The sequence below is a fragment of the Camelus ferus genome, chromosome 16 (assembly GCF_009834535.1).
Source record: "Camelus ferus isolate YT-003-E chromosome 16, BCGSAC_Cfer_1.0, whole genome shotgun sequence".
Lineage (NCBI taxonomy): Eukaryota > Metazoa > Chordata > Mammalia > Artiodactyla > Camelidae > Camelus > Camelus ferus.
Window position 1 is genome coordinate 26,753,528 of NC_045711.1, and position 26,373 is coordinate 26,779,900.

At 46.9% G+C, this 26,373-nt stretch overlaps 1 protein-coding gene across 15 annotated transcripts in view; it reads left to right on the forward strand.

Annotated features, from left to right (window-relative positions):
* Positions 1-26,373, forward strand: part of SLC39A11 (solute carrier family 39 member 11) — a 353,551-nt gene that overhangs the window by 231,339 nt on the left and 95,839 nt on the right. For all 15 annotated transcript variants that reach the window (XR_004311658.1, XM_032456952.1, XM_032456958.1 and 12 more), the window contains one exon: positions 7,639-7,809. Coding sequence is in view for 14 of the 15 variants with exons in the window: in XM_032456952.1 (XP_032312843.1) it covers positions 7,639-7,809 (171 nt within the window). In the remaining variant the exon portion in view is untranslated. The remainder of the gene's footprint in view (positions 1-7,638; positions 7,810-26,373) is intronic.

Here is a 26,373-nt window from a genome sequence, read left to right on the forward strand (position 1 = left end):
AGGGAAGAAAAATTTTGAAATAGCCTAAATGCCCAGTGGGGTGAGAACGTAAATAGTAATTTATATTGCTTGAAATGCTTACAAGGGTTTTTAATCATATGGGGGAAAATGCTTGTGGGATGTTTAGTGGGAACAGAAATAGTCTGCCGTTGTGTAATGAGATCATCTCAGTTCTGTAAAAACCACATGAAAAAGCATGGAAGGAAATACACCAAACTCTAAATTTTTTTTTCCCTAGCTGATGTGATTATGTGTGATTTCAGTTTCCTTCTGTGCACTTTTAGGTTTCCCAAGGTTACTTCAATATGCATTTGTATCTTTTTAATCAGAAATGAGATTATTGGAAGGAGAGTTTTGTATGGGGGCACTTGCCCAATGGCAAGATGGATTGAATAGTTGATCAGCCCTGCCTTGACCAGTTAAACCCATTAAACTTATTAAATTGATGGCATTTATATGAATGTCCTGCTGGCAGTTTTATGCCAGGATTTTACATTTGCAGATTATATGTCGGTGTTTACAAGGGTTTCTGGAGGATCTGAGGACACTCCTGAGTGGGTGGCCTCGTAAGAGACTTCTCCCAGGGAATTCCCCATGAGCACACTTTTCCTTCCCTCTTTCCACCATCCCTTATCCAATAGAAGAGTGCATTATATCGCCAACCTACAGCACTCCCGCTTCCCCGTTCCTGACTGTGGGTCACGTCTCAAGTGCCCACTGGGCTCCAAAGACAGCATTCAAGGCAAGATGTTGAAGAGTCAAAATCACCCCCTTGAAAATCCTTTTTCTCTCTTAAAGCACCAGTCTTGCCCGCCACCCATCCCCACCCCCAGAAGATCAAAAGCCAAGAATGAATTTGTTTTGTTTTTCTCTCCAATGCCCCTGCTTTCTTGAGAAACTGAAGCCACAATGTGTTTGAAGAGGCAGCACTGGAAGGTGGAAAGGGAGTGATGGGTAAATGAAGGCAGTTTTCTCTTGTTTATTTTCAGATGCACCTATCTGCATCTGCATTTGTCAGACGCACGTGTGATACAGCTCCGTTGTCGTTAAATTTTAGGAAACCAATTGTTGGTCAACAATTACTTACAAACAAACAAGTAAGCACCTGAAAGATTTAAGGATCTTTGCACAAAGATCCCCACCCCTCAACTGCAATAGGACTTTTTCCTCACGTGCTAAGCTCTGTTTCCTGGGATAGCTCAGCCCCTTTTACAAGTTCCAGTGGTAAAGATGAATCATGAAGCCATGCAACAGAGAATTAGTGCATGAAGTCAAGGAGGTATTTATGTCCCCCGGGTGGGTGCCCATCCTGGGTTGGAGGGAGCAGAAGGAGTATGCCCCCGTGTGGCAAGAGAGAAGCACCGCATCTTTTAGCATCTGCAAGAGAGTGATGAGTCAATCTTAGAAAAAAAAGAAAGTGGTTTTGCAAATGACAGGCTGGGAACTAAGCAAAATGCCCTGGAGCCATTAAAAACTAGAGTCACAGAGGCTAAGAAATTTAGAAAATGTTTCTGTAGTTTTAAATAAAACGAGTGGAATATGAAACTGTATTTCTTAAATTTTAAATTTTTACTTATCTAGGGGAAGGTAATTAGGTTTATTCCTTCCTTCCTTCCTGGGGTTTGAACCCAGGACCTCGTGCATGCTAAGCATGTGCTCTAGCACTTGAGTTCTATCCTCCCCCCGAAACTGTGTCTTAAGACGCAGAATCCACTGCAACAGCTAACGTTAATTGTACTTTTCACGTGCAGGGTGCCATGCCAAGTGCTTTAAATGTATTTTAGTTCTCATAACAGCCTTACTAAGTAGATAAGGTTGTGAAACCTATTTTATTGCAAAGGCACTGAGGCATGGACACAGCATTTGCCTGAAGCCTTTATGGCTAATGATTGACAGACCCACAGTCCTGTGGTTGACAGAGCCTTGATCCCACAGCAGCCTGTGTGGTCGGGCATCTGTTCTCTTGTCCGTCTGCACTCATTGCAAACATACAAAACATCAGCGTGCACAAACTGGACGAGGGCTTGGGACAAAAGGCAGTCAATGTGTTAAGGATATTGGTGACTCTCTTTGGAGAGCAGTCTTTAATGTGGTTATATTTACAGCTTTACAGAAAAGGAAACAGTACGAGAGTTGCAGATCGCTTTAGAGACAGAAGTAGGCTTTAGTTTTGGATGTCTCGAAGCTGAGGGGACTTCTACCAAGACTGAGAGAACCACTCTGGCTCTTTCTTAAATTTCCGTGTGCTGCTAAGAAGGGCATCCACCATGGGCCTTGGTTCCTCTCCATGCCGAGGTTGATACTAACCAATGTTGAGTAATTATCTCACGTTCAATATTTCAGATGCAGCCTTCGTGATATAAAGGAAGTTGTGCCAATCCCATAAATGATTAAAGAAACAGAACCAAATTTCTTAGCAAACATTGTCACACTCATGTTGATAATTGAATTTCCCCCCTCACGTTATTCTGATTCTCTGGGAAACAAAAAGGAAGGGGAAAAATAAGTGAATAGATTCTATATATGAAATAGAGAAACAACAAGGTCCTACTGTAGAGCACAGGGAACTATCTTCAATACCTTGTAATGGCCTATGATGAAAAAGAATATGAAAAGGTATATATACACGTGTGTGTGTATGTATGGGTGTATATGTACATAGGTATATGTATATAAAATGAGTCACTAAGCTGTACACCAGAAATTAGCAATGCATTGTAAATTGACTCTACTTCAATTAAAAAAAAAAAGTCAGTGGATCCTCCTCTTTCCCTGCTTTTGATCAGCCTTTTGATTTTGTTTGTGTGTAGCTAGACGGTGAATATATAGATTGTTGACTGCTCTTTATTTTGTGTTTCATAACAGGGGTTTAGAAAGAAGGACTTTTTTTTCCTGCATTTAGCAAATGATCATTTGCCTATCTCTGCTAATTCAACCAAATCATCTCCAGTGATATCTGGGGGATGTTTTTAAGGCTCTGGTGGCTGGCGGTCTGTTCATTAGCGTTGCCGCATCCATTGACGGCCTGAGGTCCCGTTGCTGGGCCGATTAGATTTGGCCGGTGACATCATCACACGGGCAGCCAGCATCCTGTGCCCCTGGTGAGACTGGGCCCATGGGTTATGAAAGGAAGGTCACCGTGGCATTTATCTAGCGAGGTGCTCTCAGGAAGAGGTCCTTGAATCAATAAGGATTCAAACATCATTTCAAAATTATTGGTGTATTTTTGTTGTTGTTTGAGAGAGGATAGTAAGTATCACCACACTTTCAAAAGCGTCACTGATCCGAAATAGTGTAGGGCCTCTGATCTAGAGACATCAGGGCTTTTCACTTCAAGGGGAGGAAGTCAGACCCTGAGGGGTTGTCTTAGGGCACCCCCACCCCCGGCTTGTGCCCACCATCATATGTGGTATGATGTGTTTTGGGACAAGAATCACGCCCCTCGTTTGGGAGAGAAGAAAGCAGGGAAGCCAGTGTGTCCAATAAGCTCATCCTGTGATTCAGCGGGAAAAGGTGAACCTTGGACTGGTCTGTCTGTTCCCCCGTGGTTCTCATTCTCAAATGCAGCAATGGGGTGTCTCCCCGGGAAGGGTGAAGTGGCGGGGTGACGAGCTGAGCCTCAGCACTGGGTCTCTTCTTTGTGTGGATTCGTAGATGCTTGAGCTTAAATTTAAAAAAAAAAAGAAAGGTTTTGATAATGAGGAGCTTTGAAATTTTTCCTTTCCACCTTCCTAAAAGAATTGTAACCTTGTGTCCTGTGCTTGGCGTTAATAAATATTTCCTACTTACAGCTGCTTGACACTTAAAATAGTAGGTCTAGTGGGTTTGGAAACAGTGTTTTCATGAAACATTTTCAGGTTTGTCTCTGAGCGGGAGTGATTATAAATACGAGGTTTCCACGGAGCCCTTTCTGCCTCTTGCGTCACGCAGTGCGAGCTCACCAGGCTTTCTCTGAACTAAAGGTCTGGGATTTCAAGCTCCTAAATGTCACTGTGGTGACTGCTCTCCCTACCTTTTTTGGTGAGCAAAGGAGCTGGTCAGCAGTCCATCCGTCCACCCCCTGGTCGACCTGGGTCAGAGGTGGCCTCTGGAGGCACAGGACCCAGCTTGATTCCTGAATCCAACTTGGACCGGCTGTGTGACCTGGGACCAGTTACTCCACCTCTCTGTTCTTCAAGTTCCCCTTTTGTTAAAGGGAATGAACTCCACTGCATGGGGCTCGTGTAAGGATTGAGGATTAACTGAGAATAAGTTCTTGGTATCGCCTATTCCCCCGTGTCACTGACGACCTTTTTCGTTTCTGAGCCCGACACCGGCTGCTCCTTCCCCAAAATGTCCTTCTTCTTTGCCAAAACCCTACTTGAGAAGTGCCCAGACCGTTCTTCCTCTTTCAGGAAATCTCATAGGTGCTTGGCCAGTGCCTCCGTTAATCAGCCATCCTTTGTCCATGGCGCTGGCATTTTCCTTGACGGTGTGCAGTGGTTTCAGCCACCTCCCCGGGAGAGGCAAGACGATTCCTGGCTCAGGATGCATCCGTAGTCTCTGTCATGACGTATTTGGACTAATTTTCCTCGTTGCAGACTCATTGGTGGCTGTCACCAAACGGTGGCTTTTTTAACTTTCTCGAGTGCTTCAGGCGTTCACACCCCCCAGTTCCCCACTAGGGAAGGCAGCAGCGTCACTTTTCACACGTCGGGACCCCAAGACGAGTTGTGCGTCCTTACCTCAGTTAATAACTCTTTATGCCCCTTGGTGTTCCTATTAGTCGTATGTTTGGTGCTGGAATGTGCTAACGGGACCCTCATCTCCGTCGCTTTCTGTGCATTTGCAGAAGATTCAGAGTTGGATTCTTTTTTGTGACATTGACAAAAACAAATGTAGCCTTTGGTGCTTGTTAGAGAGTGTTCATTCCTGTCCCTTAGACGTAAAGGAATTTATGTGTGTGTTTCTTGTCTGTCCTCTCTTCAATGATAAAATCCCAACGGGAAGAGGCTTTTTTTTTTTTCCTATCCCTACCAGCTTTTCACTGGAGCACATCCAGGGCTCAGGGCTGTGTGTTCAGGGCCCTCGGAAATGGGGGTGTCCACTGACCGGTCCAGGAGACGGCTCAGTGCCCTCCAGCACAGTGCAGCGTCGTTCCTGCACGACACTCCGGCCTGCTCTGCTTGTGTCTTTAGTGCTTATGAGCTTATCTCATGTGTTTGATTCAACTCCCCATCCAACCTCTGCCGCCTGAGTGCTCAGGTATTGCCAGCTTAAAATGTACAAAACATTCCCCTCCATGTGTGTGCAGAAACACACCTGTGCGTACACACAGAAAGACGGTCTGACGCCTGGGGCCAGAAGGATGGTACCCAGTGGTAATTGTACAGATGTGCACATGCACACACTGGGGGAGACATCACACAGTGAGTGTTTAACTTCAACTCATGCAAATACTGCCTAGGAGGAGTTGCCACCCAGCTGTCTGTTTCTTATTCTTCAAGCTGCCCTGGCTTGATTTGAGTAAACAAACATCATAACTTTGTAAAAGAAGTAGGTTTTATTTTCTTTTCATATTTTTGATATGTAAAACCATATTCCACTCAGGTAGGCTCATCTGAAAAGGAAATCGAGGGTCTGCTCCAGTTTAGGTGGTGAGATTCTGGTCTTCACATGAAGCACCTGAGGGGATGAAATAACTACGCTTGCCTGGCTTCACAGCGAAGAGTAGGGCGAGGCCGCACCAGACGCCTGGGGTCAGGGCCAGAAGTAGTCCTCCAAGTGTCTTAATTTGACTTTGGGAAAAATTTTCTGCAACTTTCAGCTTCGGGATGAGGGTTCTTTTGCTCCGTCAGTTGAGAAGGGAAGCGGATACCGCGGAGTTCCACCCCTCCAGTTGGTGACCGTTAACTTACGGAGGGGGTGTCCCCCAACAGAACAGAGTATCAGTCAAGCTTCTGCTGTCCCCCCCAACCTGGGGAGCCGCAAAATTCACCATCCAAACCAGGACACTTTTGACAGTGAAAGGGGGCCCTCATAATCCCCCTGGGACAGCAAGTCAAAACTGGGCTGCAGAGTTGCTCTGCTCATGGTGGATACCCCAACAAACGTGTTCTGGTGGCCTGTCTGTGACCTCTGACTTAGGCTCTGCAGATTCAGGTGATGGAGAGACTCTTTCCATTTGCATCACCACGTGCTTAAGATTTGCTCAAGACCCTCCTCCTCCAGGAAGCCTCTCACAGATCCCGCCCATGCCATGAGCATCACTCTCGCCCTCCTGTATTTCAGCTCCAGGCGATTTCCCTCCGTTAGGAATCAACAAATAACCCAGGAGACCCTGGGGATTTGGGATAATGTGGACCCAAGAAATGACACCCTTCAGACATATACCCAAAGGAGAATTTTTATTTTTTATTTTATTTTATTTTTGATTGAAGTACAGTTGATTTACAATATTGTGCTAGTTTCAGGTGTGTAGTGAACTGATTCTGTGATCCCTATATGTTTGTATATGTCTACATTTTTTATTTTTTCAATTCTTTTCCATTATGGTTTATTACAAGATACTGAATATAGTTCCCTGTGTTATACGTAAATTCTCGTTGGTTATCTGTTTTTATATTTTGGTAGTGTTCATCTGTTAATTCCATGCTCCCAATTTATCCCTCCCCACCCCATCCCCCCAAAGGGGGGTTTTTAAAGGGCAGGTTAGCTCATGAAACTCAAGGTCTGGATGCTGTAGTTGGCCCGTGAAGGTCAGACTGTCCTACGGCACCAGGCTGCCATTTGTCCATCTGTCTGTCTGTCTCTCTGGCTGCATGATTTTCCGTCTCTGCTCGTCTCTGTACATCCTCTCCCTTCTATCTGTCCAGCTGCTGCCTCATCCCTGTTCTTACACGATAGCCATGGCTGCCCTTGCACCACGTGATCTTCCCGGATTTAGAGCCCACGCTGGAGTCCCCGTGGTCCTTCCCCATCCCAGGTCCCCCACCCCTGGAGAGAGGCTCTGACTGGCCGAGCCCGGCGTCTGAGTTGGCTCCCCCTGAGTCATTGTGACCTGGAGAGGCGGGCTCACCTCCGATACGAAATTTTGTAGGGCTGTGGGACAGAGGGGACCCGTGACAACAGCCACAGTCCACATGTAAGCGCTCTGTACAGTCTGAGCACTCCCGTGCAGTCTCTCATTTAATCCTCACAGAACCCCCGAGGCACAGGGGGTCGTGCTATGCCGGCTTATAAATCAGGAAACTAAGGTGCAAAGTTAGACGGCTAGTCTCGCGCCCCCCAGCTGATGAAGGGCCGAGTCAGGTCGTGAGCCTGGGCAGCCTGGTTCCAGAGTCCGTGCTCCTGAGTCACTGCTCGGGACGGCTTCTCTTAAGTAGATATTGCTGAGATGCCCCGTTTTCATCTTTTTACTCTTTTTTAGTATCCAAACATTGGGCACAGAATGTCTGCTCAATGAATGTTGAAGGAATGAACGAGTGAGTGAATGAACGAAGGTGTGAAGGACCAAACAGAAGCATGCAGGGTCCATTAGAAAGTTAGGAAACAGACATTACCCCAGTCCAGCAAGCCTTGTCTAGCCGCTGCTTGTCCAAGCACTAACGTGCCCATTTTCAAAGTACCCTCTCTTTCCATCCCTCTCTTTGTGCTCAGACAAGAGTGAGAATGGCGAGGCGTATCAGAGGAAGAAGGCGGTGGCCAGCGACCTCCCCGAGGGCCCCGCAGCTCCCATGTCCTCTCGAGGAAACCCCACGCAGCCTAGCAGCAGCAGCTGGAGGAGAATCGCGCTGCTCATCTTGGCCATCACCGTCCACAACGTCCCAGGTGAGGTCCTGCCCGGAGCGGTCCAGCCGCCCGTCTGAAGGTGAAGCCGCTCTGTCAGCTTGGCTGCCTAGCTGGAAAAGAGGCCGGGGAAGTCATGATGCGGGTCCTTTGTCCAGGGGGTCTCAGGGAGGGAGTGCAAATCTTTCTTGAGTTTATTTTTTGGGTTACTTGCTCTAGATTGATTATTGTACGTTAAAAGTTCCTGTTCCAGGCACTGAAAACAATCTCACTCTCCAGTTTCCACCTATGAGTTCCTTTCTTTACGTATTTGATACCAAGTCATTTGGGCATAAATTCCTAACCATTCCCAGATTGCCGTGGAGTGCACCTTTCGTAAACGTGGAATGTCTCTGATTCTTCTTAATGCTTTTTTAAAAAATTTTTTTATTGAAGTGTAGTTGATTTACGATGTTAGTTTCAGGTGTACAGCGAAGTGATTCAGTTATGCATATATATACATACATATGTTTTTCTTTTCAGATTTTTTCCATTATGTGTTATTACAAGAAATTGAATATAGTTCCCTGTGCTATATAGTAGGTCCTTGTTGTTTATCTGTTTTGCATATAGTAATGCGTGTTTGTTAATCCCAGACCCCTTCTTAATGCTTTTTCAAAGTACTGAATTCAGTGCAGTTTAACGCTGATACCTGCCTTCCCTGCTTTCTTTGTGTGGACATCTTTCCGAGATGTCCTTACCAGTCCTCTCCTTTTTAGCATTTTGGAGTAATTTGTCTTGTGTCTTTGGATTTATTTTAATTGAAAATAATTTAATAGTGTTGTATTTCAAAAAATAACATTTTTATTTAGAGGAACTAGAATACACAAGTAAGCATAAAAAACTATAAAGATAGTATTTAAAAAATAAGTTACAAGCTGTGGGTTACGCCTTGGAATTTTAGCTCTACTGCTTACTGACTAGTTTATCCTGATAAATTACTTGAGCTCTCTGAGCCTTGGTTTTCTCATCTGTGAAGTGGGGATAATGCTACTACCGAGATGACTGGGAAATTGTTACAAAATAAACTATATTTATTTTGATAATTAAAGGCAATATTTGGGCCATTATGAGCATTCATAATACTCCTGACGTCTTCAGTCTTGAGTTCTTAAACATTCTGATCCATCTTTCATAGTTTTGGGACTCAAGTTTGAGCGATAACCTTGCTCAGGGAGCAGCCCCAGAGGACCTGTTAGCGGAGTCCTCACAGAGTTCCCAGTGTCCTCCTGTTGCCCCAGGGCAAGAGCAAAGACTCGAGCGGGCAAAGCTTGCAAGAGGCACACACGTCTCTCCTTGAAGCTTTTTTAGATATTGCTGTGTTATCTTCTGGTTTCAATACTGTGGAATCAAAGGACCCTGAGAAAGCAAGTTTATGTGGGTAACTTGAAATTCTTTTGGTTGTACAATGAAGACTTTTATTTTTTTTAGTCATCTCTAAAGAATGAAAATGTCAATGTGTTGTATATTCCAGTATGTATGTGAAATCTGTCAAAACACCGAGTGTCCAATTACTTTTTAAGCTCAGGTCTCTCGCTGGATGAGAAGCATTTTCCTCCGTTATTTCTGTCTTGATCTTAGGAATTTCTATCATATAATTGTATAGGCTGCTTTGCCCCCAGTTTTTTTTTTTTTTTTTTTTTTTTTTTTTTTGGCATGTTTCTCTCTTGTTTCCCTCTTAGCTTTTTCCCTTTGGGTTGTGAATAAACTATTTTGGGTGTTTTTCCAGAGCTTGCTATTCAGTATGCCTTGAGATGAAGTCTCAAGGGACCCCAATGCATAAACGTGACCAAAGTGGATTTGCCAAAGTGGAAGGGTCCGGTCACATTCGCTGCCAGCGTCTGAAAGAGCTCAGTGGGAGGACAAGGGATCTGCAGAGGGCAGCTCAGAAAACCTCCACAGTTGTCTCCCAACCGTTAAATGCTAGGGAAGGGAGTTGCTTCTGCTGTCTTTTCAGTCTTAGTAGCTAGTGGCTGACATTCTGCCATTTAAGACTCCTTCTTTAACCAGTTGAAAAAGAATAAAGGTCTGTCCAGTGGGTTTAGAGCCAAACAAGATAATTGTACTGGCTTGAGGTGTCCCGTGGTGATTCTGTTTCTCCCTGAAGAACGAAAAGGTGTTCTAAGATCCAGATTTCATAGTGATGGGCTTTGAGTTCCTGGGAATAAACTTTCCTCTGATGGACCCCATCCCGTGCCGCATCTGCTGAGACCTTTGTACGTTCCCATATGCTCACCTGAAATTGTTTCCTGGCTCATTCTGACAGCAGGTCAGGGAGCGTCAGAGTACATGCTCTTAAATGTTTATTGACTCCAGTGAGAACTTAGATCAAGGCCAGAAACAAAAGCGTGTTAGCAGGAAAATGTGTGAAATGACACCAAAATTTGATGATCCTTAATCAGCACAGATTCAAATGTTACTTCTTCCCTGACAAGAGACCCTCTTTTGAATCTTTGACACTTCCAGGTTCAACCCCGTGTCCCTCTTATGGAGAATGCAGAATTATCTTTTGAAATGAGGACTGGGCAGCTTATTGGAAATCCTGACTGAACTGGCTTCAAAGAAGTGCAGTGGTGGCAGTTACAGACTCGGTGTAACTGGTTTGCCTGGATCGAGAGATTTGAGGGGAATTTTTTTTGGCCAGTCTTGTCTTTAATTAACTGAATTTTAATAATGTGTTCTAGGTTCCTGAATTATATCAGTCATAAAACATACCAAGATTCCCTGACCTCCTGTAACTAATACTCTTCTGGGGGAGATAAACAATGAACCTAGTAATAATGAGTGAATTATGTAGTGTGTTAGGTGGTGTGGTTAGTGCTATAAAGAAAGAAGAAACTCGGCTGGGCAGAGGCGGGGTGAGGGGGAAGGCAGGGAGACCCGTGAGGAGGCTGCTGCAGGAATCCAGGTGGAAGACGCTGGTGGCTCAGGTCAGGGTGGTAGTGCCGGGGGTGGTGAGGAGGGATCCCATTCTGGTGTCTGCTGAGGGTGGTCCCATCTAAGACTTCATCTCATGGCAGTGGGATTTGCTGATGGATTGGATGTGGGGTGTGAGAGAAGCCAGGAAGGACCCCCAGGTTTCAGGGCTGACCGCCTGTAAGGATGGAGTGCCCATCACCTTGGATGGGGAGGGCTGACGCTGGAGCAGGTTTCCGAAGGGAATGTCAAGAGTTCAGTTTTGGACCATGAGGTTCAGTTGCTGTTAGACATTCAAGTGGAGACACTGACTGGCAATTGGATATTTCAAGAGCTTGTCCGTCACCAGCTTACCTTCGAAAAGGTCTCTTCTTTAACTCTATCCTTTACAGTTTATTAAAAATTCAACTAGAGGTTTGATGTTCCCTGAGATTCTGGGTTTTAAGATAGGTTTTCACAGTGACTAAATGGATAATTGATTTTTTTGAAGTGTTTTGTCTTGGTTGATTAAGTTTTATATGTCCTGGGGATGACATTTTGTTAAAAAAATTTTTTTTTTCTTTTAATGTGGGAGTTAAAAGGAGAGCTTGTTAGCACATGTGCAATTTCCTAGAGGTTTCTGGGGTGCAAGGACCTGCACACAAGTGTGTGTGCTCACACCCGGGGCACTTGGGTTCATATTTAATACCCATGGTCAAGGACAAATGAGTCCTCAAACTTATGCAGCTCACAGCCCTCCCAAAGAATCTGAGAAGAGCTCTGGACCCTCTTGTAACAGAATGCTGCCCACAAACGAGTCTGCAGCCAGTCTTGAGTGTTCTCAGACCTCACGAAAGCCATCCACCACTCCAGAGCAGGAGAGAACCCCCGCTTTAGAGAAACCAACTGTACAGTCCTGCAAGCACTTGGAATGTTTCTGGAGGAAGGTGTGATGACTGACGGAAGCCAGCAGACGCAAGCCCCGCTGGCCCACGTGGTGGAGGTGCCGCCCCGGCACCCCGCGTCCCTTCTCTGGCCCACCTTGTGCATGGGTGGCGGGGGCCTGGGGAGCCGAGTCCTTGGGAAGGTGATATCCCAAGGAAACGACATCTTTTCTGTGAAAGCAACCCTGCTCTGTAGTCTTTGGAGCACACTGTCCCTTAACAGGCATTTCCTGCAACATCATGTAGGTTCCAGGGCTCTGAGCCTTGCAGAGATTTCCGGGCCTTTTGAAAAACACGCTCCCTTTCTGTGTCAGGGTGGAATTAAAAATCAACCAGCAATCAAATCCCTATTAATCTCTTTTCATGAGTAGCTTATGGTCTCAAGAGTGCGCCGTTGCTTTGTACTTGAGAAAGTTAAATTTAGCGCTTAAAGGGGTTCTAGACACTCTCTCATTCAGGCACTGCTCCATTTAAAAATTTGGTGGTGGGGTGCGGCAGCGGGCGGGGGTGATATTAAATGATTACTGTGGTTCCATCCAGCCCTGGTGTTGGATGAGTCTGTGAAAAGTAAGATGAGTAGTACATTATTTATTTCATTTATTTAATAGTGGTGTACAGCCACTGTGGAAAACAGTATGGAGATTCCTCAAAAGACTAGGAATAGACTTACCATATGACCCAGGAATCCCGCTCCTGGGCTTGTATCCAGAAGGAACCCTACTTCAGGATGACACCTTCACCCAAATGTCCATAGCAGCACTATTTACAATAGCCAAGACATGGAAACAGCCTAAATGTCCATCAACAGATGACTGGATAAAGAAGAGGTGGTATATTTATACAATGGAATACTACTCAGCCGTAAAAACCGACAACATAACGCCATTTGCAGCAACATGGATGCTCCTGGAGAATGTCATTCTAAGTGAAGTAAGCCAGAAAGAGAAAGAAAAATACCATATGAGATCGCTCATATGTGGAATCTAAAAAAAAACAAAGCTTAAATACAGAACAGAAATAGACCCATAGACATAGACTACAGACTTGTGGTTGCCAAGGGGGTGAGGGGTGGGAGGTGGGAAGAGATAGACTGGGATTTCAAAATTGTAAAATAGATAAACAATATTATATTGTATAGCACAGGGAAATATATACAAGATCTTACGGTAGCTCACAGCAAAAGGAATGTGACGATGAATATATATGTTCATGTATAATTGAAAAATTGTGCTCTACACTGGAATTTGAAACAACATTGTAAAATGATTATAAATCAATAAAAAATGTTAAAAAAAAACAAACAAACAATGGTGATCACTCCTTCCTTGGTGACACCTCCCTGTGTCCCGTGTCTGCTTTTGTCTCTAGAGTTATCATTGTGAATGGCAGTTACGTATTTATTTGTTTCTTTATTTATTATTTTCCCCCCTTTTTCCCTTAAGGGAGGCACTGGGGATTGAACCCTGGACCTTGTGCATGTCAGTGAATGACAGTTGTTTAAATGTGCTTGTTTCCCTCTGAGACATGGAGCTTCTTGGAAGAAGGTTCAGGCCACCTTTTGTGGGTCCCATGTTACAGTTCCTGTTGAGGCGAATCGTGTATTCAGGCTCCTGGGATGACCAGTGCCTTCTGGGACCTGGCCTCCTTTCCAGGAGGGGAGAGGCCATTCGAGAGTCAGGTGTCCCAGTGCCCTTTCTACCCCAGCCGCTGGGTGGGCTACGGGACGGCATTTCACGTCCGTGGGTCTCCAGGACGCACTGGACCTTCCTTTCTGCTTGCAGTGATTTAGACAGGTCCACGGCAGAAGAGGCTGGGGGCGCCGAATGCTTTTTATTTTCATCTCATCAGAGCCAGGAGTCAAGTTCACTTTGCTGGTTGTTGCCATGTTGCAGAGAGACTGGAGGTCACTGCTTGTGTCTCTGACAGCAGCAGGACAGCTGATTTTAATTGTTTGCCTTGTCTTTGTTGACCGCTCCGAGTAGGCCAACTTTCCCGGCTCTAAATGAAACGCTTGACGTTTTCATCAGAAGTGATTCTGTTTCAGGGAACAAAGCCCCATGGAATGACGCACTGATGTGTTACCAGTGGTTGGCTGTTCTTGGGAGCATGAATTCTGGCTGATTTCTGTTTCCTTCATGTTTTTGTGAGATGTCTAACTCAGCTTTTCTCTAAGGAATGTTTATGATTTGTATCATTGGATCAAAATGCCTTTCGGCAAGGGGGACCTCCATCACCTCCCCACCTTGACATCCCTAACCCCCCAAACACACACACACACACACACACACACACACACACACACACACAAAATGTACAAGTTACTGTTATTCCTTTTCCTTTATGCCTGAGATAATCTTAATGGGGTTGTTTTAATTACTGGTTGGAGACGGAACAAAGGGTTGTATGAGCTTCTTACGGCTGCTGTAACAAATCAGCACCAACTCAGTGGCTTCAAACAGCCCGAACGTATTCCCTTATGGTTCTGGAGGCCAGAGTGGAAATCACTTTCGTGGCGCTGGAGTCCGGGTGTTGGCAGGGCTGGGCTTCTGTTGGAATCTGTTCCTTCCTGGCCTCTTCCAGCTTCTGGAGGCTGCTGGGCCTCCCGGCCTGGCAGCCACGTAGCTCCAGTCTCTGCCTCTGTGGTTACGCTGCTTTCTCTTCTGGATCTAATCTCCCTCTGCCTCCTCTTTATAAAGATCCTTGTGACTGCAGCTCGGACTCACCCAGATCACCCAGGGTCATGACCTCATCCCCAGCTAATCCAGGATAATCCCATCTGCAGAGTCTCCTTTGCCAGGAAAGATAGCACTCAGGGGCTCCAGGCATCGCTGGTGGTGTGAGCCAGGCATTCCCTTTATCCAACCATGGCTTCCGCATGCTGCAGGGGCGGCTTTGGAGGGGCAGCACTTAGAATGCGCAGGAAGGAGCCAATAACTAGAAAGAAGAACTGACTGTGTCTTCATTTTCCTGGGGGCAAAGACTGAACAGAAATTCCGCAGTTAGAAATGGACCTTTCCCTGGAGAACACCCATGCAATAGCCTCTAAGACTTCACGTTCCTCTGCTCCCAGAAACCGGAGGGGTGTTTTCTGCAGCCTGAGACCCTGGCTCAGCGGGTGAGTGAGCTGTGCGCTGCTCACAACTACAAATCCTTGGTGGTAATACAATGCCCTGATGACACGAGAGGCCACCACTTCCTGGGGCCTTTCCAAGTTCCCGATGGCATGTGCTGTACGTATATGATTTAGATACTTGTATCCCTGCTTTACAGTTTTGAAACTGCAACCCGGAGAAGTTAGAGACCAAGCTCAAGGTCACACAGGCAGATAGATACCAGCAGAGCGTGATTCACACTCATCTCTGTGTCGTCTATAATCTGCCTCTCGCCTTGGTGAGCCATGTTGCTTTCCTTCCAGTGGATCCCAAAGCATTTCAGCCATGGTTACAGGAAAGTTCAGGAAATGCTTCTCACTGTTCAAAGCTCACCCCATTAAACGGTTGTCTGAAGCACCACATTGGTGTGCTGGTGTGATGATCACGCCAGATGCCTCGGGCTCTGTTCCGCAAGATCGGGGGAGAGGGAACCTGGACCAGAAGCCTCCTCCCCACCCACCCAGGGCCTGCCACCGTGGGCTCCCGGCAGATGTGTGCAGAATGAACACCGTGCAGCCCCCACACACCTACCACCACCACCAGCCAAGGACGGTCCAGGACCCAAGTGGATCATCAGCGCTTCAATCACATCATGGATGGATGGGACAAGCACAGGATTTAGAGTCAGAAGGGCCAGGGATTGGATCCTGGAGCTACCAAATGCTCTACTAGCTCGGTGTCCATAGGTAAGATCGTGGGAGTCTCAGTTTTCCCAGCTGTAAAATGGGGATAATGTCTATCTTGCGGTTCAGTATTAAGTGAGATGACAGCCATGGCTGCAGGCAAAGCCACTCACCAAGTTCTCTGCCAGAAAGTGTGAATCAGAACGCCTGGGACACAGCAGGACCTGGAACCTCCTCCTGGTCCCCACACCCCTCCTCCCTCCTACTTTTGGCTTTCCTTTGCTCCTCGTTTCGTTCTGGTCTTGGTGGTCTCCAGTGGGACCATCCCAGATCACTTTAATTTTCATCTCCAACAGGTTACATTTGAAGATGCGTTTACTCCAGGAGTTTGGAAACACTGTAATAGTCTCCTTTAATTATCTGGTTCTCAGTGGGAAGCCTGATGTTATAATTAGCACAGGCTCCCATCTGGGATGACATTCTGCACGGTGTATCGTGTTCCTGGGCGTGCACCGTAGCAGAAGCTGGTAGCGCACTCCCCAAATCCTGCAGTTGGGTTTGGGCATGAGAACTAGCGCCAACACCCCAAGGGTGAAACCCCAACTCTTGGATCCCTGCGTGATCATTAAAAGTCGACAGGGCAGCTTCTAGATTCACCACCAACTCCTGCCCCTGGCTACAGACTCACAGATGCCCACACCCTCCTCTCTGGCCTTCAGACCAAGAAAGCTACATTCTAAGGCTGCACAAGGATCAGGGCTGAAATCAAGATTCATTTCCACATCTACTAGGTTATGTCACCCTCCTACCTCATGTAAATTAAAGAGAAAAGTCAAAGCAAGAGAATTCGAGCATAGTGTTGTATTAGGGCTCAGCGTTCACAGTAACTTCCAATTGTCTTTCCGCCGTGGCCAGGCAGACATTGGCTAGAACACGGTTGGAGTGAAGCCTCTTAGACCTGCACTGTCCAATACGGCAGCTACTAGTCACAAGGACAAGCACAGGCTTTAGAATCAGAAAGGCCAGGGCTGGAATCCTGGAGCCACCAAATGCCCTACCCTTTATTTACCAGAATGAGATACAATGCAGACTCTAGATCCTCAGTTGATGGCCACAGGCAGCTGGTGACGACCACTTCGGACAGCAGATAGGGAGCAACTCCGTTATCACAGAGAGTTCTGTTGGATGGCACTGCTCTACACCACGTAAAGATGTAACTTCACAGATTATTCAGAGCCTCCCCAGGCTTGCCTTGGGATGAGTTTTATTTAGGGGAGACATTCTGTTTCCTGAGACAGTTTTTTCTCAGTCATGGGGTGTGTCAAGAATAGATTACGATTAAGTCTCAGAGGTGGCCAGGGGCCAAATCACATTGAACCTATCGGCCATAATAAAGAATTTATTTCAAAATAGTGATCGTATTTGTAGATATCAGTTCTTGACCAGGTATTTTAAGGAAAGTGGATGACATTTGTTAGCCAGTCTATAAATACCTGGAGAAGAATGCAACAGGGAACTTCTTGGAGTTGATGCCACATGAGGACAGGGCGACGTGTGTCAAGAACTGTGACAGCAGAGCTGGAGTTCCTGGGAGAATTTGGACAAATTGTATTTACTGAGAAAATTAAAGTCAATGTTAAGAAATTGTCAAAAAAAATCTTATAAATAAAATACTTAAAAATTTTTTGGGTAAGTTAAGGGTGGTGCAGAGTCATCCCTCCGGTTCCCTTGCTCCCTTTGGTTCTGATCCGGCTTCGTGGGGACGGCACGGGGTGGGGGCCGCTGGTGTAGGGAGTCGTGCCGCAGGCTCGTATCATGGCCAGTGTCGGGGGAAGTGGACAGCTGTTCCCAGGACCAGCTCATCATCTTCTCCTCTGAGTGTGATGTGTTATCTGCAAATAGACACACACCCGTCCCCCAAGCAAGGCAGCATCACTGGTATGTGTCAGCTTAGCCCCACCCACAGAACACCTTCTCCTGACTCACCCTGGGGTTTGAAGGAAGGACAGTAACTGTCCTATGGAAATCACTGCACCATCTATTCTCACTTTTTTTTTTAACTAGAGACACTGCTCATCCAGTTCTCCTAAGTAAGATATTTATTTCAGAATGCACCCCTTGGAAAAGCTTTGCCTCCCTCGTGGAAGCAATGTTCGTGATTTATTGTGTATACCTTTTTGCCCCCACCCCTGGCTGCTGAGATCAGAATGAAATGTGTTCCTGTGGTCTGATTGACGTCCTCTCTCATTTCACAACCGACTGCTGTTCTGCACTTTAACCCATTTCAAAAGGAGGGAGGTTAGTAACTGGCACAAGTCACTTTATTCCTTTGCCACCAGTTTTCTTCATTCCGTTTCCTGGGCACAGATTATGTTTCTGATCTGGATACATGGCCCCAAAATGCGTTTCTCTGGTTATAAGGGACACCAGATGAGAGGTGATGAAGTAATTTTCATCGTGTTCAAACGAACAATCAATCAATGATGCTTTCTGGATACTTTCTGTATGTGAGTCATTGGGATCACCATTGTCCAATAGAAATATGATGTAAGCTACAAAGGTAATTTTCAACTTTCTAGTAGCTGTGTTTTAAAAAAAAAAGTAAAAACTCAGGTGAAGTTAATTTTTAAAATATATTTTATTGAACCTAAAACAGCCAAAATATTGTCATTTCAGCATAGAATCAATATAAAAATTGAGATTCTTTGGCATTCTTTTTTTTTCTTACTAAGTCTTTGAAATGCAACGTGTTTTACACTTCCGGCAAGTCTTAGTTTGGATGCTAAATTTTCAAGGATTCAGGTACAATGTTGTCCTACCAAAAAGCCCAAAAAAAGGCATGTGATAGGAAAAGACTTTATATTTTTTCAGTTTGCAAATTTCAACTTAAATTAATTAAAATTACATTATTCATTTCCTCCATCACCCTAGCCAAATTCCAAGTGCTTTGTAGCCACACGTGGGTGGTAGCTGCCACTTTGGATGGTTCAGATCCAGGTGCTCCCAGGGCTACAGAAAAGAATGCAAGATGGTCCTTGTTTTGAAAGAGTTTCCTAATCCAGCAGGAGAGAGAAAGTTTGTACACACACATACTGTAACACAGTGCAGAATGAATCGATTATCCTGGGAAGTCAGCCGCATGAACGCAAGCCCTCAGTGCAAAGGTGTCGTCTTTCTTTGGGTTCAGTGAACATGGAAGACGTGGAGGATGGTGCAGTTAAAAAAAAAAAATTTACTGTTTGGAGAGTTGCGATTGAGCCCAGACCTTGGAGGGCTGGTTGCCAGGGTTTCCGTCCACAGGAGAGGGCATCAGAGGAGGCAGCAGGAGACGAGCAGGAAGCGTCAGAGCCGCTGGCTGCACACCAGGCTGTTCTCTTTCTTCCGCTAGTTAACGAGGTTACTAGGCGGTCATATGTAGCCACAGCACTGACCCACCTCCACGTAAGCGGGGCAGATCACTTGGTGTCTGGAGTCATCTTTTCCACCAGAATTTTACCACCTCTGCTCCTTTCAGCCGGTGGCTCCATCTGAGGCCAAGGCTGCAATAAGAAATAACCTTCCGACTCTCTTCCTCCTCCTGGAGAAGCCACAGAGGACGGCCCCCACTGCAGCGGGCTGGCTGCTGCCACCCTCATTAATGGAAGATAATCACTTTGTTGCTAACTAGAAATTCCAGCGTCCCTGCTGGCTTTACGCTGATCCTTGGCCAGGGCTTGCTTTGCGCTTGCTTCACTGTAAAGAGAACGGTCATGGCATTTCTAAGATTTTGGTTTATAAAAATACCCAGCATCTTTGCTAGCCTGCTAATCCAACGAAGAACTCTCTTGTCTTTTGATACGCCTGTCCCTCCCCCGTTGAGGTGGCCTTATTTGTTCAGAAGCTGTAGTGCATAAGAGGTTTAATCAATTGATAACAATCGAGGTGCAGTTTAATCAGGTGATACCATTCGAGGTGCATACTTTATGAGTCCCAGCTCATCCATATTCATATATGCTAATTTTAGCACCCGTTAATTGTGTATTTAATAAGTCCCTGTTTATTCTATTTTGTCTCTGTTCCCTTGATTGCCATTATGATGTGGAGTTGAAAATAATTAAAATTTTACTTGTGTTCTGCAAATAACGATTAACCAAGGATGAATCCTGAAATCAAAATTCCGTTTTCTTTTCCTTTCTCTGATTAAGTGCAGTGAGCGAAATGACACCTGAGCGTCTTTGGAGGTCCGTTCCTGCTCTGGGTGTTGGGTTGTCTTGCTTTTCAGGGAGGTCATCACCAGCCTGAGCTCCCCACTTAGCACAGACGTGTCGTGACTTGACAGCTTTCATTGCTTTGGGCTCCCATCTTCTTGGTGACATGGAGACCCGTTCAGAGGTAATGTGCTCAGCATGGGGGTTTGGGAGAGGAGAGAGAAAGATGGGTTGCTCCTGTCAGCAAGCCTAAGAGGGTGGAAACTCTGCAGGTTCAGTCCACCTGAAGCCCCTGGGGGCTCGCGGTGAACCTGAGCTTACTCCAACATCTAGATTTCCAAGCTATTTCAAACCACCCGTCTTCAGTGGCTCATCTCTTTAGAGAACAGACAACCCCATGGTCTGTGTTTTCTGGATGTTACCTGCCCACAGGGACGGCACCACATCCTCAGTCAAGGTCTCGTCCTAACCCATGACTCTGCCTGCCTGCCCTTGCCCCGGTTGGTAGCTACTGGGAGGGTACACTGGATCCCACTTCCTGCGCCCAAGCCCACCGTGCCCCCACATCCTGCAAAGTGCCAGAGCCCAGTAGCGCCCCTGCCCCCGGTCTCCCCCTCCCAGTCCTTCTTGTTTTCGGAAGTGTTCCTAAAAGGTTGATCTTTGATGCACATGGCTTCAGCCCCACTCTCAGCAAAGCAGCTGTTGTAAATGGAACTCCAATGAGGGCTCAAAAATGAATTCGTCTGCTGACCAGCTCTACTCAAGGGAGAAGGAACAAGGAAGGACAGGAATCGCCAACAGATCCGTCATGTGAATGGGCTACCGAAAAAATTTAGTTAGAAAAAAACTCACAGCTCCTGGGGACAATGGCATTTGGAAATTACATTTGAATTACAGCAATTTAGACCAAACTCCCTTTTACACGGGTAAGAGGTAGGAATCAGAGTCTCCAGTTTTTATCCTACTTTGAAAGTAACTGACTATGTGATCATACATATGACAGCTTTCCAAGTTGAAGGAAGGAAGGTGAATAATTTTGGCCCCTGCCCCTGCTTCACACGTGATATGAGAATAAAATACGGTCAAGGAAGCGAGCCTGCCTGAGACATAAAGGTGCCAGGTAAACAGCAGCATCCCTGATGGCTGGACACGGCAGTTGAAAGCACCGTTTTTTGGCATCTTCCCCTTGCAAATTCTATTCCCTTTCAACTTCCGAGCTCTGCACCCATCAGCTCTCTTCTCTTGCTGTGATTAAAGTTCAGAGCTGTCATTTCCTGAGATTTTGTTCATTTGCCTCACGTCTGGAGACTCGCAGAAATCCTTCCTGGTGCAGAGATGTTAGGGAAGAGGTGGGGACATGCTGGCAGGGAAGAAATAATCTCTGAATCCTGTTTCCAGGTGCAAACATAGTCTTCTTCAATGTCAAAACAACAAAATAGACATTTTCTCTCATCCTCTTTTAATCACTTTTCTCCAGCAAAGCTTTTTGTTTACAAAAATCAGTGAGTCACAGTGGCATCTTGGGTTTCCTTTTTTGTGCCCCGTGCTCTGGGGTCAGCCTCCCCTTCACACGAGGGCCACGCAGGGCTTTTCTGTTGGCAGTGAGAGAAGCCAGCTGATGAACTGAGTCACTGACCCCTCCAGAGGACTGAGGAATAAGCCAAAGGGAGGAGAGTGGAGAGGGGGAGTTCCAGGCACTTAAGAACTTGGGGTGGGGAGATGCTGGGGTGTGTATGAGGTCTGATGAGGACATCTGGGGCCACGCACCTTTCTTTGCTCCTGGGGCGCTGCCCTGATTTGCGTGGTTCTCGAAGACTCAGGGTAAGTGCTGGGTTTTTACCTCCCGCTAATTCTGAAGAGTGCCCTGTTGCTTAGAGACAGGAGATGGTGCCTGCAGTGAAGATAAGGTTGTCAAGGAAACCAAGCCACAGATTCCCTTGTTTTTCTTCGGGTTGCTGGACAGAAGAGTAAAGGATTTTTGCTCTGACGCCTGGAAGAGAAGGGTCTTCTTTTCTGTGTGTGTTTTAAACAAATTGATGTGTTGTCCAAGACACAGCCAAGTTAACTACCCGAGTTGACAAACAGAGAGTTGAGTCTTGAGTTGTTTTTTGTTATCAGCGAGCGCTTTCTGATACAGACAGAATTAAGCAACGATTTTAATCCTGCTTTCTTTCCAGACGTGTGGACTGCAGGACCCAACTCCTCTCTGTGACACACCTTGGCTCTTGAATTCTGAGTGTTCATGTATTGTCCCAACTTTGCTCTTTTCGTGGCATCGAGATTTTGTTTTCGGAGATTTCCAGCAGCAGCATCCTCTTTTCCATTTTCCATCTTTGAACTAACTGCGTGTTTCAGAAGGCGGTCATTGATAAACCTAGGTACCTTCCTCTTAACTCTGATCCTCATAATTCAGAAAAAAAAAATCCTTCTTAAAGTCGTACTCAAGGGATTCTCTCTTGAAGCCACAAAAATTCACACCTGCACTATGCTTTTGTGTCAGTGGACTGAAGAATCGGAGAGGACCACGTCCAGGAATGGTACCCCCAGAGGCTCCCTTCTCCCCTGGGTGGAGGGGGTGGTGGTGTTAAGGTGCAGACAAAGTTCTTCATGTATCAGAAGTAGCAGTTTTAGCTCCTAGTAGCCTGCTGGGAGTTTGAGGGACTGTGCGTATGCGTGTGTGTGTGTGTGTGTGTGTGTGTGGCCCCTGACCCTCTGTGGCCTTACACCTTTCCCTAGTTGTCTGTTAGAGTTAAAAAATGGCTTTTCTCCCTCCCGCCTGCCTGCGTTTTCCTCTTGAGTAGCACCCCGAGTTCTCTGAGTCTCTGATCTGTCTCTCAATGCCCTGCCCTAACCTTGCACAGATCTGCTCCGTGAGGTGGCAGTCCCAGTCACCTTCTGTTCTGTCCCTCTCCTGAATTCCTGGAGTGTTTCAGACCCCACCACTCCGTGGAGGAGTTGGGGGTTCCTCAACCAACTGAGGAGGATGGAAACACAACCACTGAGGGGGGCGATGCTCTGACATTAGTGACATGGAGGAAGGACACCCGGAGCAGAGAGGAGGGAACAGTTAACTCTGTGTGGGGAATGTGAGTATCATGCGTAGCTGGGAAGGACAGGCAGACGGGGGTGACTTAGGTAGGAAAAGATGCATAGGATTTTGATGAATGCAAAAGAAAGAGGACTTACCTGGGTGTCTCCAGAAGCCCAGGCATGAGCTGTTCTTGGCTGAGCTATTCCTGCACGTGGTAACACGCTGATTTGTTTTGACCTCCAATGTGGTGCTGTGACTCTGTTTTTTGCAGATTTTTTCCCACGACCCCCCTCCCCCACCCCAATGCCCTGCTGCTCTGTCATTCACATAGTGTAGCCCTAACAACCACGGGCTGCTCACCCTCACTTCTCCCTCCTTCCTTGCCCGCCACCCTCCTGTTTCTGGCCCACCCTTTTCACCTGGCTGATTTCTACTCTCCCTTTAGTGCCCTGTTCAGGGAGCATCTCCTGGTGGAACAGCACCTGATCCCGCCTCATGCCCACCTGCTCTGTGTGCCGTGGCCCCAGCACGCAGGACTCCCCCAGCCCGAGCTGCATTTCCCATCCTGTTTCATGGTGGCTTTTCCCTGGTCAGAGCACAGGCTGCCTGAGGCTCTTGCTGACAGCTCGCTGGCGCTCCAGCAGGGAGCATCGCTCAGCAGTGGAGTGAGGGAGGGGGCGGGGGGTGGGACGGCGGCCAGCCCTGGCTCTGCCTGTCTTGCTGCAGGGCATGGTGAGGGGGCCCCGAGCTGCCAGGAAAAGAGGGGAAGAGTAAGAAAAATTAACAGGGGAGCAGGGAAGGCCCTGAAGATGTATGTGTTTCATTTTGCTTCAGATGACCCTCTGGATGGCCCAAAATTCTGTTACTTAGAAGACACTTTCAAAGTCCCAAGAGGAAAAAAAGGTTATTCCACAGAGGGCAGGTGCTCCTAAACCCACCTTTTCTAACAGGAAATGGGACTCTTTTTATTACGATTGTCCACACATCCCGTCACCCAAGTAAACCTTGAGTAACCTTCTCTCTCACTGCAAACCGAGGGGCTTCACAGAGGTCGTTGACTTGCTGGCTTCCGAATACGCGTCGCGAGTTGAAAGTGAGCTGGTGTTTTGTCTGTGCTGCGTCTCACCTGTCTTTCCTGGAGTCCTCCCACCTTGAACACCCATGACTCAGCCCTGGGCAGAGGCCCCAGGGGGGGCAGGGAACACAGGGCCAGGCCCAAGTCTGGGGGATCGCGTTTTTGCACAGCCTGGAGGAGCACGAGGCGGTGTGCGCCCCTTCAAACTGAGAGGGAGTTACTGTCTCTGGGTTCTCCTTCCGAGCCGACCCCTGTCTAGTTTCAGTCCCTTGAGACTGTTATGACTTGGCTGGGATTTCTCTTCTGCGAAATGGAAGCAATAAAGTCAGTGCCACTTACTTCCCGAGATGGCTTGAAGGATCCACCGAAAATGCCGGCAGAGCAGCTGGAAAAGCTTAAAGTGCGATCAGTGCCCTGCTGAAGTGCTCGTGCATTCGTGATCATCACAGGCTGTCCTTTACGTCTCTAGGTTCTCAAAATCCAAAGGGATGTTTGCAGACGGTGGCGCATCGTCCAGGTCCTCGGGGCTGGTTTTGTTCCCACCTGAAATGGGGAGGGGCCCTGTGTGGTCCCGGGTGGGCCGCGAGGTGGGATAAGCAGGAAGACAGAGCTGAGAGGGCCCCCGGGGGCCATCTGGTCCCTCTCCTTCTGTGTTAGTTTCCTAGGGCTGCTTAACCAAGCACCGCAGACTGGGTGGCTTAAAGACGGAAGTGCACTGGCTCCCAGCTCTGGAGGCTGTCAGTCCAAGATCAAGGTGTCGACAGGGTTGGTTTATTTAGAGGCTGGGAGGGAGGATCTGTTCCAGGCCTCCCCCCTTGGCTTGTAGAAGACTGTCTTCTCCCTGTGTGTCTTTCTCTGTCTTCTCTCAATGTGCGTCTGTTTTATAAGGACACAGTCCTGTTGGACTAGAGACCCTCCCTGGTTCCAGTATGTCCTCATCTCACCTAATGTGTCTACAGCAACCTCATTTCCAAAGAAGCTCACGTTCTGAGCTGCTGGGGGCTAGAACTTCAACGCTGGGGTTTTGGGGAGACCGGATTCAGCCCATAACACCCTCCATTCAGAAAGACAAGACAAAGGATCTTTAGTCTGTCTGCCTTTTAAAAACTCGTAACACGAATATAAGCCACATATGATATAATTAATCACTCAGATGAGTATGTTGATGGCATGCCAGTTAATCTGTAGCTGACGCGCAGCTGGAAGGGACAGGTGATTTGTGGGATGATTAAGTCATTAAACCAAAAGATCTCAACACGCTGGAGTCCCGACGGGCTCTAATGAGGTGAAAATGAACAGAAACGGACCCAAGCGGAGTCCTGAAATTAGATCCTCTCCCCGAAACACGTGATGAAAGCATACTCAGGGGCAGGACAAAGAATTTGGGTTTTAATTCAATAAGAGTGAAAGGACCAGGGGAACAGACGTCAGCACAGTATAAGGAATGACTTGTTCGCAGTGAGAACCATCTAGAAATGAAACGCCCTGGCTGGTCTTGGGAGGCAGCGGCGCCGTCATAGCCAGCATCCATTGAGTGCTGACTGTGTGCCAACCTGCTCTGAACATTTTTGGGGGAAGGAGAGCCCAGGGTCTGCTGGAGTCACCCATTCCTACATTTGATGTAATAACGCAAACTGACTCCCAAGAACCACTGAGGTAGAAAATGCTCACGATCTAGCTAACTGCTTTCTTCCCCAGACCACGGGGCTTGGAAGGAAGAGTAATTCGTCTATTTGTGGATGAGAAGTAAATTTTTCTTTCAGGAAAAGAACTCTGTTCTCCATATTTCTCCACTTAAGCTTGAGCAGAACTGTGGTGTATGAAATCTAACCTCCTCTACCAGGAAATGATTATTTATTTGAACGCTTCCCTAAAATCCATTAGGCACTCTGTTGTGTTAGTTTGAGATGATAGATTTTCTACCTGTGCTGTTGCCACTTTTTTTTCTTTTTGGTATTTCACGCGAACCCTTCTCTGTTTGTGGCCAGCAATAAGTGAACGGATTAGGAGCCCCTGCCCGCTCCAGCCGTGATTGACAGATGCCCCCGGAGACCCGGATCACCTTCTCCGCTAGCCTGGAACGTGTTCTCCAACCCCTGTTGCTTTCCTTAATATGCTAGCTTTGCGGTTGTGGGTAAGTTGCAAATGTTCTTCAAGCAACTGTGCTACCGCTTTCTGGATGTTTTACTTCTAATTAAGAAAGGGGATTGGATTTAGTCTTGCCTGGCTAATTTTTTTTTCCCTCCCTGGCACGAAGATGAGGGTGGGAAGAAAGAACAAAAGAAATAGGTAAGAGATGTTTAAAAAAAAAAAAAACCTGCCCGATGCCACCAGTGATCAAGGCTGTCTGGGAGTTTATGCCTGGAAGAGGTGTAGGGGTCCGCAGTGTGAATTCCAGTCTGAGGAACACAGTCGTGGAAATCTACATACAGTCTACAACTGGGCAACCACCTTCAGGAACTTGTCTCAGTCCACAGAAATGTGGGCAAGATGCTTTTGAAGGAAGCGTGTGGGACTTTGTAGACCAAAGTATATAACCCCTCTCTAATGGTCTTTCTCATTTCCCGGTTTGGATGAGGGGTGATCTGCCTATGCAGAAAACCCGAAACAATGGTTTCTTGTCTCATTTGAAAGAAGTCTGGAGACAGGCGGTTCAGCAC